This window comes from Crinia signifera, chromosome 6 (genome assembly GCF_055691185.1).
Source record: "Crinia signifera chromosome 6, ASM5569118v1, whole genome shotgun sequence".
In the NCBI taxonomy this organism is placed as follows: Eukaryota; Metazoa; Chordata; class Amphibia; order Anura; family Myobatrachidae; genus Crinia; species Crinia signifera.
The window spans coordinates 16378833-16395141 of NC_139222.1; the positions used below are offsets into that span (position 1 = coordinate 16378833).

General features: G+C 45.4%; 1 protein-coding gene across 1 annotated transcript in view; it reads right to left on the minus strand.

Annotated features, from left to right (window-relative positions):
- Positions 1–16309, minus strand: part of LOC146009533 (uncharacterized) — a 134639-nt gene that overhangs the window by 95469 nt on the left and 22861 nt on the right. The window contains exon 5 of the mRNA XM_083149976.1: positions 7230–8948. Coding sequence (XP_083006102.1) covers positions 7230–8948 — 1719 coding nt within the window. The remainder of the gene's footprint in view (positions 1–7229; positions 8949–16309) is intronic.

Here is a 16309-nt window from a genome sequence, read left to right on the forward strand (position 1 = left end):
TCCTTATATAAAATAATTCTCTTTAGCCATTCTATTTCCCTTGTGTCTGTGTATGCTTCTTACAACTTATACACATTCTTTCCTGATTAGCTATAAATTTGCTGCCAGATAAAATTGACATTCTCTCTATTTCTATTACCAACTATTAACCATTTCACAATACTCTGGATAAAATGTATTTGTTCCTCATACTAATTTTTTAATGGTCTGTACACGTGATATGGAGCGCACCTGCACTATATAACTGATTGTCTTATTTTATATAACATCCGCTATCTTTTAACTTGACTTTGTTACATTTTGTGGTTAGAAATCAGTCTGGTCACGTGATCGCTATTTAAACTGTTCATTGACAAATCTCTCTCACTATAAACTACCATATAAATACTTACACATGGTCTCTGATTTGGAATGCATATGCGTTCCACAGTCTACTAGTACAGGACTAACTATCCTGTCCCAGAGCAGCAGCTGGTAAATACAGCTCATATCAGGCGCACCTGACCCATAGTCACCTGGTGTGGCTTGGGTCACCCCCACAACCCCCATTGCGTTCCACAGGACGAATCATTCGCCACTTTCCTTTAAGCCCACTAAATTCTATATAACTATTACTCTGGATGTGCCACAATGATTGGCCACCAGTCTAGATATACCCCGCAAGTTATTTAGAAACGCCTTTTATGCTTAATGAACCGAGTCACGTGACCATTCTGATTTGCATACCATACCACTTCCCTACCTTTTTTAGGTATTTTTGTTATTATTGCAGACTCTGTGTTTAATATTATGCGTCTGTCTCCTGCTATAAAGTAATTTAGTTGATTTTATGGATATTGTGCATATTTATGTTACTGTTTGTACACACACATGCTGATCATTGGCCCATTAGGGAGGGTATATATACCCATACTGGAGTCACTGCTAGACACCTTTGATAAAGCTGCAGTTGGCAGTGAAACGCGTCAGCAGGACTACCTGTTCTTCACCTCCAGGACCTTACGTGTGGACCCCCTCACCCCTATTGGACCTACCCACTCGAGGTGCACCATCACCTACGGATTCACTGTGTCCCCCCATCCAGGGAATTCATCCCACCTGGTGCATGGTGGATACTCCTCCTCCCAACATCCAGCAGCATAATTCCAGCTTGCCACCCATGGAGGACATTGTCTAAGTGAGTAAATTACCACCAACCAAGTCATTCTCTTCCAGTTCGGCGGACACCGCTTTTTGGATTCCATTGGGGTGCCAAAATCCCCCCCCTCCTCCCATCTACAACCCCCCTCCCCTCAAAGCTCAAACAGACGAGGGGTACCACCATAAAGCGGAAGCCGACTCTCCTCCAACGGCTGAACAAGTGCCGTATATCATTGTGAGGATTACAATACCACCTGAGTGGAAACCATTGGACATCAAGAGCTCCGACCAACTGGTAAAGTGCACTTACCTGTGACTTCCTTTCGTCTCCCCCTCCCCCCCCTGGAATTTTCAATTATACACATCCCAACTGGGCCCAATCCACATTGAAATTCATTCCTGTGATGTGAAGAACCCTTTTTACATGTCAGCCGGCAATTGTCTCTGCATTGTGATGATTTTATGCTTATGTTTTGATTTTATTCAGTAAAATGATTTTCTACATTGTACTAAACAGTTGTGTGTAAATTGTTTATTAGCGCTGCTCTCTCACCTTGAGCGTGATTGGTGGTGTTGGTTTCTTTTGGTGGGGACTGACTATCCCCCTCTTTGAGCAGCAGCTAACATTTAGAGGGACAGATCTTGTCAAGCGCCTGTATATTCCCTGGAACTACTCCTTGGAATTCCTGTTCCGCATTTATATTCTAGAATGTCCATGACAGCATACTGTGTGCTTTTACTTCCTGCGCGTTAATTCTTTCTATCCCTTTACCTTTGCTGAGTCGCACCAGCCTTGAACTTATTATTAGACCGTTACATGGAATGTACAGAGTTTACATACAGATATCCTAGTTCCAGACACTTTATTATAGTGACGGAACAGGTGTCCTGTCACAGCCTGTGTTAGTCTTGGTGACCTAACGACCACTAGAGTATGACCTTTGTGTCAATCCGATTGAACAGGGACTATGCAGATATTATCCAGTTAGGCTATTTGACGCTGATTTATATAGGTCCTGTGGCAGTCCAGCACGTTTTCCTTTTATCACCGATTACTGACTATTCAGTCCACATATATAAATATATATATATATATGTATCACAATTTTAATGTACTGATTTTATACCATTGCGCCTGTATTGGTGCATCTTTCTTAAATCACTAGTTGTTACACTGGGTCCAGTATGGTGGTCTATATTATTGTCTGTATAATAGCATGTTTTATTTTGGTTTTGTTACAGACCGCCCCACACAGCGAGAAAGCCCTGGTTGCCGATTACTGTAATTCCACCCATGCTAGTAACCACGACACCGGTGAAGCTTGCACATCACGATGCGGTGCACGTTACAGGAACTCCGCTGAGAGACACACTCCCCTTAACTTCCGGCACCAGCACACACGCTGGCTGAGTGGCGCGATCTGACATGATTCACTTTGTTATATAAGGTAAGCACATTTAGAGGTTCTCGTTTGCACATACACCTTGACAAAGGGGTGACTTAGACCCCGAAACGTTGGTTTGCCGTTTTCTGTGAAATACACCATTGAAAAATCCCTTTTGAGTGCCGCTGTCTGCTTCTACCTATTTCTACAGAATTGATCCTGAGGGCACCAGGGTGAGCTGTACCCAACCACAGGAGTGCCAGGACGACATCAATATCTATATATATGTATTGTACTTTGTGTACTGAGCTTCTTTTTGAAAGACAGAGAGAGTGCCACGATATCATTGTCTACATACTCACCCTGCGTGCAGCACCCCGGCAATTACTGTGGATCTGTATTTGGAGTGCCTTCCTCAAGTTGTCTATATATATGTATACTAGGTGAATCATCGCGCCCTACGGGCGCTCTTCACACCGTCGTAAGGGGCTGCGCCCCCTTATTTTGTAAATGTTTGTATTGTGAGAAAGATGGTTAGAATTGTATGAAAGATGCCTGTATTGCAACTTGAGTTATAGATGAAATGTGTTAAATAGAGAGCATATGATGTGGAAGGGGATGTGTATTGTTTTGTTTAATTAAGTTAATTATGAGTAAGATGTACATCGATAGTGTGGATGGTACAGTGACATTTGTGGGTGTGGGGGGGCTGTGTGTGCATGTTGTTTAGGTGTGTGTGTGCAATAGTATAGTAGGGTGTTTCTGAGTCAGCAGCTCCCCACTGGCAGAGGTCACGACACAGGAAAACAGGAGGCTGGGTAGTGATAGGGGTGTGTGGGCATAAGGGGGACTAAAGAGGAGGGTGGGAGATACTGTGCAGCTTCTGCCAGTGGGTGAGGGTCCAGCGTGGCAGTACAGGATGGTGGCCCTTAGTCAGTGTCTCCTCCTACTGGGTGGGAGTTCGGGTGCATGAGAGCAGGAGGCTGGGCTATGAGGCATGATAGGGGCATGTGGGCAAAACAGCGTCAGCGACTCGCCAGTGGTGGAAGTTACGGTTCAGGAGAACAGGAAGCTGGGTAGTGATAGGGGTGTGTGAGTATACGGGGGACTAAAGAGGGGCTTAGGGGTGCCGTGAATTGCGGGAGGGGCGCGGGGTTGCCGTGAATCAAGGGAGGGAGGGGGCGCAGGTGTCGGCGAATCACGAGAGGGCGGGGGTCCGCAAAGCGTGGGAGGGGTTGCGAATTGCGCGAGGGGGGGTTGCGAATCGCGGGAGGGGGGTGCGCGGGGGGTCCGTGAATTGCGGGAGGGGGGGGGGGCACGGGGCGCGATGAATCACCTAGTTGGTTATATATTCTTGTAGAAGGATGGTAGGATGTTGCTGTCATTCAGAATGCATTTACATAAACAATAATAGTAGCAGTAAAAGGTCTGACTTAAAACACCTACAGTAAAACAGAACAGGTGTTATATATTATACAAAGAATTGGTTGATGATGTGTAGGTTGACGTGCACATAGTTCATAGTTGTCACTGGAAAAAAATTGCTACAAGAAAAAATCAACACAGAAAGTTCAACACATGTAAATGTTGACATAAGTGTGGCACTTCATCAGTGTCCATGTCGACACATGAGAATGAATATGAAAACATTCAAAAAAAGAAAAATAAATCTTCAAAAACTCATGTCAACCTTTTTCATTGTCGACCATAGCCGTGCCAGTGTTTTGCATGTGCCATTTAATCCTGGGGTTGCCGTGAATCACGCGCGGGGGTGGGGAGTGAGGGGTGTCCGCAAATCACAGGAGGAGGGGTCGTGGGTGGATGCCGTGAATTGCGGGAGGGGGGGTCGCGGGGGGGGGGGTGTGGGTGCCGCGAATCGTGGCATGGGGGGCGCGGGGGGTTGCAGTGAATCGCGGGAGGGTGGGTCGCGGGGGCAGGGGGTTGCCGCAATGACCGGAGTGGGGGTCAGGGGTGGGGAATCGCGGTAGGGGGGGTTGTGGGGGGCACCGTGAACCGCGGGAGCCCGGGGGGTTTGCGCGAATCGTGGGAGGGGGGGTCGCGGGGTGCCGCGAATTGCAGGAGAGGGGGGTGTCACCGGGTGGGGTCGCGAATCGCGGGAGTCACCGGGGGAATTGCGGGGGGTGTGCTGCAAATCGCGGGAGGGGGGTCGCGGGGGGTGCCGCGAATCGCCACAAGAAAAAATCAACACAGAAAGGTCAACACATGTAAATGTTGACATAAGTGTGGCACTTCATTGGTGTCCATGTCAACATGAGAATGAATATGAAAACATTGAAAAATAAATCTTGTCAACCTTTCTCATTGTCGACCATAGCCATGTCAGTGTTTTGCATGTGCCATTTAATCGTGGGGATGCCATGAATGGGGGGGGAGGTGTATACCCAACATGACCCTCTCCAGGAGGGACACATTGCTCTGTTTCTGGACTTTCTTCTTAATTTATGGATTACCATCACCTGTGCTTAAACACCTTTCTTATCAATTACCCTGTTTAAAATGACAGATCTCGTTTTTCCTTTGCCCTTGTCATGTTACCTGTTGCAGAAGGTTCCTAAAACGATAAATCAGTAGCATGGACAATATTTGTATTTGGCTGTGTCTCTCCTTCCATATACCTTGTTCCCTTCTTCCTAACTTCCTCCACAATGTAGCTGTCTTTGCCCTCTATGCTAAACTCATTTATTGGTTTAAGGTTTCTTACTATACTCTCTCCCTGATGTGTAATAATATAATTTCTGTGTAAAACATTTCTCACGCTCCGAACATGTAAAGTACTTCTCACCTGTAAATTCCCTTGATGTGTAATAATGATATTTGATTAAACATTTCTCACGCTCAAAGCATAAAAACAGATCCACACCTGTATGACTTCTGTACTGTGCACAAAGATCTCTGTGAACATTTCTTGCACACAGAAAACTGAAATGGTTTACCATCCCCTAATGCAGTGGCACCGCCAGGTCTCTTAGCTTATTCTCTACGACCAGGGACAAATGTAATCAGGGGTGCGAGAATCAGAAAGTCAGAGATTATTTCCCATTTTTCTTTTAAGGAAGCAATCAGTGACATGGCAAAATCACCCTGGTTTTGCAGTGTAAATGATTGCTGCTTTAAAAAATGGGAAAACTCTCCCATAATATTTTTCTGAGTCTCACACCCTAATAAGTGTGACCCTAATCACTTTTGCTGTGCTATTTTATTCCCCATCTCTCTAAAGGCTCCCAAAAGAGTCTTAAGGACCAGATTTCCCTTGAGTTCCCCCGGCAGATACCCGGCAGGGCTCACATAATGATTTGGCACTTGATGTGCCATTGTTCACCTGCGATAAATCACATGTAAAAAGTGCCCCCAGGATAGCTGCTGGGAAGGTTGAATGTTCAAATGAATGGAAGGCCGCTGATTGGTTGGGAGAGCCCTCAGCCAATCAGCGGCCTCCCATTCTTTTGAATGGGAGCTTTGAAATCTCCTGGCTGCCCGCAGCTACCGGTGCAGCCTGTTCCCTGGAGTATGCAGAGCGAGGAGATTGCCTCTCCTGCCCGGCGCTTCCCCGCTCTGCAGAGTACAGGTGTGTGCCAGTGGTGGCACTGCTGGCACACACACACCTTTGGACCTGATCGGATGCGACACACTTTGTGGGTTCTAAAAAAGCACCCGTGATGTCCCGCTGGTGGGTCCAATTCTGACCCATCTTATGGTCAGCCGTCCGACCTCCAACTCCGATGCGCCCGGAACTGCATGCCGGAGTGTATGTCAGACATATCCGATTTGCGGCAATTTTCACCCGATTTTTTGGGCTGATCCGTTGGGTTTGACTTTTAGTTTATCCATTGATGCCCGATCTGTTTAGGTTCCATAGTTATTTTATTGTTTCCAGATGCGACGTGATGATCTCACAAGAGAAAGATTATTTTATTGTACAAATGTTTGTGTGCATACAAATGACATGTTATACAGTGCCGGCGTCACGTTCCCCATAGTATCACTCACTTTCTTTGTATTCCGAGCACAATTCTCTAATCTAACAACGATTCCCCTTTTTATTCTGTCAAGATGTATTATTGGTAATATCATTGCTTCTATATTATGTGCGGACCTTGACGTGACCAGTGTATATGGTTTCTGATTGCTGTGTAATAACCAGAATTTAAAATAACTATTAGTAAATTATTAAACCCCCCCCCGCCCTAAAAAAAATGCTACTGTGCTTGTTCCTGTGATATAAATGGACTCAGTCTAGGTAATGGCTGCAGATCACTAACTCCCTAACAAGAGATGCACAAGGCATTGCAGGTGGTCATTCCCAGGCCCATCACTGCTGGAGGAGAGTCCCAGGTATCCTTATAGATAAATGTTCATTTGGTGGTTCCTCACTAGTCACAGTGGATAGATAAGTGCCAATAACCTGAATCAGGAGTAGTTTGTGCAGTCTGTATAGTTCCAACAGCATCAGAATCCAGATACTGGTCCAAGCGCAGACACAGATGTAGAAAGTTGGTCAATGCACTCTGACGCGTTTCACTGCAGCTTCTTGCAGCTTTTTCAAGAGTTTAGAAAAGCCACTCTAAGAAATGCCTGTGCCTCTTCTACTGTTTTGGCATTGTGCCTCATGGCTAAGAAGACTTGACTTATGTGTAAAACATTTTCCACATTCTGAACATGGAAATGGTTTCTCACCTGTGTGACTTCTCTGATGTACAACAAGAATTGATTTCCGTGTAAAACATTTTCCACATGCAGAACATGGAAATAGTTTCTCACCTGTGTGACTTCTCTGATGTCTATCAAGACCTGATTTATCTGCAAAACATTTCCCACACTCAGAACATGGAAATGGTTTCTCACCTGTGTGAATTCTCTGATGTATAACAAGATGTGATTTCTGTGTAAAATATTTTCCACACTCAGAACATGGAAATGGTTTCTCACCTGTGTGACTTCTCTGATGTTTAACAAGACCTGATTTATTTGCAAAACATTTTCCACACTCAGAACATGGAAATGGTTCCTCACCTGTGTGACTTCTCTGATGTAGAACAAGATGTGATTTATCTGCAAAACATTTTCCACACTCAGAACATGAAAATGGTTTCTCACCTGTGTGACTTCTCTGATGTCTATCAAGACCTGATTTATCTGCAAAACATTTCCCACACTCAGAACATGAAAATGGTTTCTCACCTGTGTGACTTCTCTGATGTCTATCAAGACCTGATTTATCTGCAAAACATTTCCCACACTCAGAACATGGAAATTGTTTCTCACCTGTGTGAATTCTCTGATGTATAACAAGACCTGATTTAAGTGTAAAACATTTTCCACATTCAGAACATGGAAATGGTTTCTCACCTGTGTGACTTCTTTGATGTACAACAAGAACTGATTTTCGCGCAAAACATTTTCCACATGCAGAACATGGAAATGGTTTCTCACCTGTGTGACTCCTCTGATGAATAACAAGACCTGATTTAAATGTAAAACATTTTCCACATTTAGAACATGAAAAAGGTTTCTCACCTGTGTGACTTCTCTGATGAATAACAAGACCTGATTTAAGTGTAAAATATTTTCCACACTCAGAACATGGAAATGGTTTCTCACCTGTGTGACTTCTCTGATGTAAAACAAGACCTGATTTATCTGCAAAACATTTTCCACACTCAGAACATGGAAATGGTTTCTCACCTGTGTGACGTCTCTGATGTAGAACAAGATGTGATTTATCTGCAAAACATTTTCCACACTCAGAACATGAAAATGGTTTCTCACCTGTGTGACTTCTCTGATGTTTATCAAGACCTGATTTATCTGCAAAACATTTCCCACACTCAGAACATGGAAATGGTTTCTCGCCTGTGTGAACTCTCTGATGTATAACAAGATTTGATTTCTGTGTAAAACATTTTCCACACTCAGAACATGAAAATGGTTTCTCACCTGTGTGACTTCTCTGATGTATAACAAATCCTGATTTTTCTGCAAAACATTTTCCACACTCAGAACATGGAAATGGTTTCTCGCCTGTGTGAACTCTCTGATGTATAACAAGATATGATTTCCGTGTAAAACATTTTCCACACTTTGAACATGGAAATGGTTTCTCACCTGTGTGAGTTCTCTGATGTGTAAGAGCTGATTTATGTGTAAAACATTTCCCACACTCAGAACATGGAAAGCCTATATCCGCTGTATGACCTGTACTACATTTAACAATGGCAGAGTTATTAGGTGTAGAGTCCCCTTGAGATGAAGGATCAGATGATGTATTTGCACTATAAAGCACTGGATGTATATCTGAGATAATGGTGTTTTCTCTTGGAGAATCGCGTATGACGGTATCTTCTATTTTAATGTCTGGAAACAAAATGAGATCTCCCATCCTGATATTCTTCCTTCTGTCTTCATCTGCAGAGAATGAAATAAATTGTATGGAAATAAAACTTTGATCTTACACTGAGGAGCAGATTGTCATTGTATCAGTCATTTCTAAACACTTTATTACAATTCTAAATGTACTTACAGCAAATCTGACTGTTGGCGAAAAGAGAAAATAAATCACCTAGACCAGACCCGCCTTAATAATGCACAATGCAACCACCCAGTCACTGTGACATCACCAACAGAACAGCAGCCATTGGCCAGTAACATTTCCCTGCCATCGTCACAGGACTGGAAACCTCGTTATCAGTGATGTCCAACCCCAATGTCCACCCAAAATCCTAATTAAATGCAGGGAAGACTCTTCATATAACTTTTTGCCTTCAGAGCTATTCGTTATATTCTGGATCTAACTGGTCTCTAGACCGACTCAGTGTCCCCAATCTATGTTATAGACAAGACCAGGATTCATTCCCTTCTCTTCATGGTCTGTGTACATAGGTATGATCAGAGGAATGCGTGGACGCCCAGTCAGGAGTCAGTCACCCTGCACTAGAATAGTCTCTGGAGACGACAGAGCAGATCCAAGTAACCACAGAACTCAAACTACGTCTAGTAGATCCAGATCATCTCAGGAAGAGGCTGAAGGGGGATAAACCAGAAAAATTTAATTTTTACCTGCAAAATCTTATTTCTGAAGCCATGGTGGATGTTGGGATGAGTATGGTTTGGAGGACCCAGGCATCATGGAGTTAACTTCTGGAGTTAGGCTCCTCCTACCCTATTCCCCCCTGCCCTCAGGAACTAGTAAAACTTAACAAGCTGAGTAACTGGTATAGGAGAGAAGACCACACAGAGGAACACGCACCGAGCACAAGCATAACACTCCCCTGACTGTGTCCAAAGCTAGCAGAACTCTGCCCAGACAGAGGTGTAAGGGCAGGTGCCCAGCATCCAACATGGCTTCAGAGAAAAAGGATTTTACAGGTAAGACAAAAGTCTTATTTTTACCTTTCAGCCCATGGTGGATTCTGGGACTATGGGACATCACAAAGCTGTCCCTTTATGGGTGGGAACGCTCCTGAGCTGTGCTGAAGACCACTTACCTGAAAGCAGCATCTGCTGAGGCAAAGGTGTCAAAATGATAGAATTTGATGAACATATGCACAGAAGCCCACGTGGATGCTCTGCAGGAAACACTGGTGGGCGGTGCCCACGAAGCACCAACAGACCAAGTGGAGAAGGCCTTCACCGAAACTGGCACCAGTTTCCCCACCAACAGATTGGCTTGGCAAATGGTGAGACACAACTAGTGAGCCAAGGCCTGTTTTGAGACAGGCCAGACTCTTATGTACATCATAAAGTACGAAGACTCAGGTTTGCTAAAGGAGTGGTCAAACACACATAAATACGCAGGGCCTTGACCACAACCAACATCTATAAAGAATCAGATACTGAAGAACAAAGTTATGGAGAAAAAACTGGTACACAAATTTTCCTGGTTCCAGTCACATCCATAGGCAGATATCCTGTCTAGTTCGTAATACCGCTCTGTCCTCATGGAACACCAAAATGGGTGAATGATGCTAGGGGCCCCCTAAGTTTGAATCTCTACGAGCAGAGGACATGGCCAAAAGAAAAATAATCTTCATGTGATCCATGGAATCCAATGGCTCAAAATGGAGCTCCCTGACGTTTATGAAGGACTAGTGACAAATCCCACGGATGCATCAATGGATGCACCAGAGGTTAAAGGTGTAGCACCCCCTTCAAAAAAGTATGAATTGTGAAAGAAGCTTCCACTTGTCATTGAAACAACATAGAGACGGTTGACACCTGGACCTTCAAGGAGGAACAATGAAGGCCCAAGTCCAAACCTCTTTGCAGGAACTCCAATTGATAGACCTTTGGGTTATAGCATTTTGAAGCGCCCCATTGGAAGTACCATTGCCAAACCCTATGATAAATCCTGGCAGAGGATAGTTTGCGAGCTGCGAGCATGTTTGAATGACCTGAGATGACAATTCTCTCGCTCTTAAGATTGACCACTCAACAGCCACCCCCTTCTAATTCAATTTGAGTGGATCCAGGTGATGACAAAGTCCATGAGACTAAAGGTCCGGCCAAAGTGGGAGATGGTTTGGAGGGGCAACCAGCAGTCTGAGAAGTTCCACGTACCCAGACAATCTGGAGCCACCCGAATGGTGGTCACCGTCTCATTTTTCAGCCGACCCAATACTCGTATAAGAATAGCACTACTCGTATAAGAATAGCAATGAGAGGAAAGCTATATACCATTTGGAATGGCCAAGGTGCTGAGAGGCCATCCAAAAGGCATACTGCTGGATCCCTGGTCCAAGAGCTGTACATGTGTAGCTGTCTGGAGGCCATTAAATCCATCAGAGGTTGACCCCAGCATTTTGTCAAAAGGTAAAATACCTCTGGGTGAAGCAGCCATTCTCCTGAATGGACATCTTGTAGACTCAAGAATTAGTTCAAGACTACTTGGATGTACACTGCCGATAGGGAGGGAAGAAACTGTTCCACCCACCTGAGAATCATAGTGACTTCTCCCATGGTGGTGCAACTCCTGGTCCTGCCCTGGTAATTTATATAAGCACAGCTGGCATATTGTCTGTTTATATCTGCACTGGCCTGTTGTGGAGCATTGGTTCCATCTGATGAAGAGCACAGTAGATAGCCTGTAATTCCAAGATGTTGATGGGCAGGCACATTTCGTGGCTTGCTCATAAACCCTGAAAGGAATGATCTTCCACCTCTCCCCAACCTCGGAGACTGGCGACTGTGGTCAGCAGAATCTAGTAGTAATTTGCAAAGGTGCGACCCATGCTGGGATGAGAAGGTTTGAGCCACCATAGGGGAGAGAGGCAAATGAAGGTAGCATTTGGGTCTTGAGGTGGAAGTCAGAGCGACTCCACTGATGGAGCAGCTCCAGCTATAGTGGTTTGGAGTGAAACTGTCAAAATTTGACCATTTCGAAGCAGGACACGAGGTTTCCTAACACCCACATGCACAGATGTACCTAAACCCTGCAGTGTTTCAGAGAGTACAAATCATCTCCCAGATCTCTGTCCTCTTGTCTGCTGGTAGCTAGACCCTCTGCGCAGGGGTATCAAGCAATGCTCAAAAATGAAGCACTGTTGTGGATGGAGTTATACTGTATTTCTGACAGTTTATTATTCATCTGTGGGATTGTAGCAGATCCTGTAAGAGGTAGAGATGACTTTGCAGATGCTTTGGATACTGCACTAGCAGAAGGGGGGTCATCCAGATAAGGTAGAACACAAATTCCTTGTAGGTGACGTTGGGAAGCCATCACCTTTGTGAAGACTCACTGCGCTGTGCACAGCCTTGAACTGGCAATGCCTGTCTCTCACCATAAAGCGAAGAAAATGCTGGCGATATTGACAAATGGAAATGTGGAGATAGGCGTCCTGAATGCTAAGAATGCCATGAAGTCTCATAGTTAAAGAGTCAGAAGAATTGATCAAAGAGGCTCCATTCTGAATTTGGGTAATCTCAGCAACAGGTTGCGCTGTCTCAGGTTGCGAATGCTGTGGAAAGATCCACTGGGCTTCCACACCAAGAAAAAATGTGAAGAGAAACCTTGTCCATGATGAGAAGGGGGGACAGGGGTGATCATTGCAGTCGGCAGAAGGGAAGAAATGGCGGACTGAAGGGAAGAAGCCTTGGCGGCATCTGGCAGGCAGACCGGCGGTGGTAACAAATTGGTTAGAATAAAAAGAAAAAGGGCGTAGTCAAAAAATACCATGTCTAACACCCAGGAATTGTTTGTGGAGGTCTGTTATACATGGTCAGTCCAGGAACCGACCACCCACCCTGGAAACCCCTAGGGTTGGACTTCCAGCATGAGAAAAACAGCTTGTCATCTTGCTAAAGGGCCTGACAGTTACCAGACCTGGCTTGATGAGGCTTTGATTTTTGGGAAGGCTGACTGGAGCCTTTGGTCAATAAGCACTAGGTCGGCATGACATTGAAAAAGGGATTTTTGTAAGAACTTACCGTTCGAATCCCTTTCTCTGATATGGTCCTGGTGACACAGCTTCACATTGGGATGTAGGAGGGTCCGCAGGAGCCAGGCACCTATCCTAAAGCTTTTGGAGGGTAGGCTCCTCCCCTACTGCATCCCAGACTCCTCAGTTCAATCTTTCAAAGCCACTGGAATACATTAACTCAGTACAACGCCTGCACATATTATATGCACAATTTTAAATTTAACTTTTCAACCAATTATAACATGAAACATCATGAACACTGGCATACTTACTGAGCGTAAGGGAGGGATCGCTGTGTCACCAGGACCATATCAGAGAAAGGGATTCGAACGGTAAGTTCTTACAAAAATCCCTTTTTCTCTTTCAATGGTCCTGGTGACACAGCTTCACATTGGGACGTTCCAGAGCCGGTCCTTTTGGGTGGGTACGCTCAGGTCTGCAGTTCTCATCACTGCTCGCCCGAATGATGCATCCACTGACGCGAACTCATGGAACCTATTGAATTTGGCAAAAGTATGAACAGATGACCAAGTGGCAGCCCTGCAAACCTGCTCAGCTGTTGCCCCATGTCGAACCGCCCAAGAGGTGGCAACCGACCTGGTGGTATGCGCATTAATCCTGGCCTGGTACAGGCCTACCAACTTTAGTATATGCAAACGCAATAACAGAGCGCAACCACCTAGCAATGGTCTGCTTAGAAGCAGGACAACCAATTTTGTGTATGTCATACAAAACCAGTAAAGTATCAGTCTTTCTGACACTCTTAACTCTGTCCACATAAACGCGCAAGACGCGCACAACATCCAAATTCCTCAATTTGTCCCTTTTCCTAGAACCCTCTGGGGGTTGAAACACAGGCAGAACAATCTCCTGATTTAGATGAAAAGCAGAGACTACTTTTGGTAAAAATCTTGGGGTACTGTCCGAAAGACAGCTCTATCATCATGACATATAAGGGAGGGAGACTTGTAGAACAAAGCTCCCAACTCCGATACTCTTTTTTCTGACGCCACCGCCAACAAAAATACCAGCTTCCCTGTAAGGAAACTAAGGTCAGCCGACCTTAACGGCTCAAAAGGCGCCTTTTTAAGGTACTCCAGAGCCAGAGATAATACCCCTGGCGCTACTGGTTGCTTGTAGGGAGGTTTCAATAGAGAAACCCCCTGCAGGAAGGTCTGAACTTCCGGTATTAATGCAACCTTTCTTCGGAAAGAAATTGACATGGCCGAGATATGTACTTTGAGTGACTGAAGGCTTAACCCAGAGGAAAGTCCATCCTGTAAAACACTCCAACAATTTTAGCCATTTTAAATCGGGATGTGTGTGACTTCTATCTTTCACACCATCGAATATAGGTCTTCCAGACCCTATAATAATTTACAGAAGACACTGACTCTCTGGCTTTAATCATTGTGTTAACCACCACCTCTGAGAATCCTATACTCCTCAAAATGGCGGTTTAAACAGCCAGGCCATCAAAATTAATCAAGCTGAATCCAGATAGTTAAACGGTCCTTGTTTTAGACGGTCTGACCTCAGAGGTAGACGCCATGAGTCCACAGAGAATCTCTGAAGCCTCGAGTACCAGGACCTCCTTGGCCAATCTGGGGCCACTAAAATTACTGGAATTGTCAGGGCCTGTATCTTTTTCAACACTCTTGCCAGCATTGGAACTGGCGGAAAAACATAAAGAGGATTCCCCTCCCAGGGGATAGTCATGGCCTCCACTGCTTCTGCCAGTGGATCCCTCATCCTGGCATAAAACCTGGGTACCTGATTTTTGAATCTGGATGCCATCAGGTCCCCATCCGGGGTTCCCCACCTCCGTGTAATCTGGTGGAATATTTGTGGGTTCAGGCTCCATTTCCCTTCCATCAGCTCCTCCCTGCTCAGGAAGTCGGCCTCTATATTCTCCACTCCTGGTATAAATATTGCTGATAATGCTGGAACATTCTGTTCCGCCCACAAGAAGATTTGGGACACCTCCCACATAGCCAGCTTGCTGCGTGTGCCTCCCTGGTGGTTCAGATACGCCACAGCTGTGGCGTTGTCGGACTGAATCCCTAAAGGGAGCCTTGTAATCTTTTCTCCCGCCAGAGAAAACATCTTCCACACAGCCCTCAGTTCCACGATGTTGATCGGTAAGGCAGACTCCTCTGAAGTCCACAAGCCTTGCAGACGCAGGTTCACTCTATTGCCCCCCAGCCTCCGAGACTGGCGTCGGTAGTGACTACCAGCCAGCTCCAGGACTGCAGGAACCGACCCCACTGAAGGGAATCCATCTCCATCCATCATTTAAGGAGGGATTGAGTTTCTGAAACAACACTATTTGTTCTGACATCATGGTCTGAGTATTCCCTGACAAGTCTGTCAAAATGTTCCACTGGAACCCTCGAGAGTGGAACCTGGCGAACTGTAACGTCTCGAAAGACGCCACCACCTTCCCCAGCAGTTTGAGGCACCTCCATACTGATGTGCTCTGAGACCCGAGGATCTCCTGTACCAAGGCAGCCAGATCCCTGGCCTTTGCCTCTGGTAGAAACACCCGATGCAACTGGGTATCCAAAACAATCCCCAAGAATTGGATTCTCTGTGACTGAGGCTTTTGTAAATTTAAAAAGCCAGCCGTGAATCTGCAAAAACCTGATGGTTTCTGCCAAGTGACTCTTCAGCTTGTCTGCTGACTCAGTTTTAAACCGTAGGTCGTTCAACCATGGAATCACCATGATTTCCCTCAGTGTAAGCACAGCCGCCATTACTGACATTATTTTGGTGAATACCCTTGACACTGTGGCCAGACCGAAGGGCAACGCCTGGAATTGCAAGCGTAGGTCTCCTATTGCACACCTCAAAATAGCCTGATGTTCTGGGTGGATAGGAACATGCAAGTATGCGTCCAGGACATCCATGGACGCTAACAATTCTCCCTGGTCCAGGCTTAGCAGCACAGACCGTAGAGACTCCATTCTGAAATGGTCTACCCACAAATGGATATTAATGACTTTAAGTTTAGGATCAGCTGAAAGACCCGTGTGGTTTGGGCCCCAAACACAGAGTGGAACAAAAAGCCTTCTTTTTTCCACTCCGCTCTTGGGACCGGGATCACCACACCCTTCTCTAAAAGAGAATGAGCCGCTCCCAAGAGAGCTGTACGGAGCCGAGCCTCCTTTGGTAGTGGTGTAGGAATGAACCTTCTTGGTGGAAAACCTTTGAAGGAAATCTTTTAACCCTGGGTTATAATTTCTAACACCCAAAAGTCCCGGTCTAACAGTGCCCATGCGTCTTTGAACAGTGACAGACGTCCCCCTTCCTTAATCACCGCCTGACAGTCAGGCGGAGGATTTGTCCTCT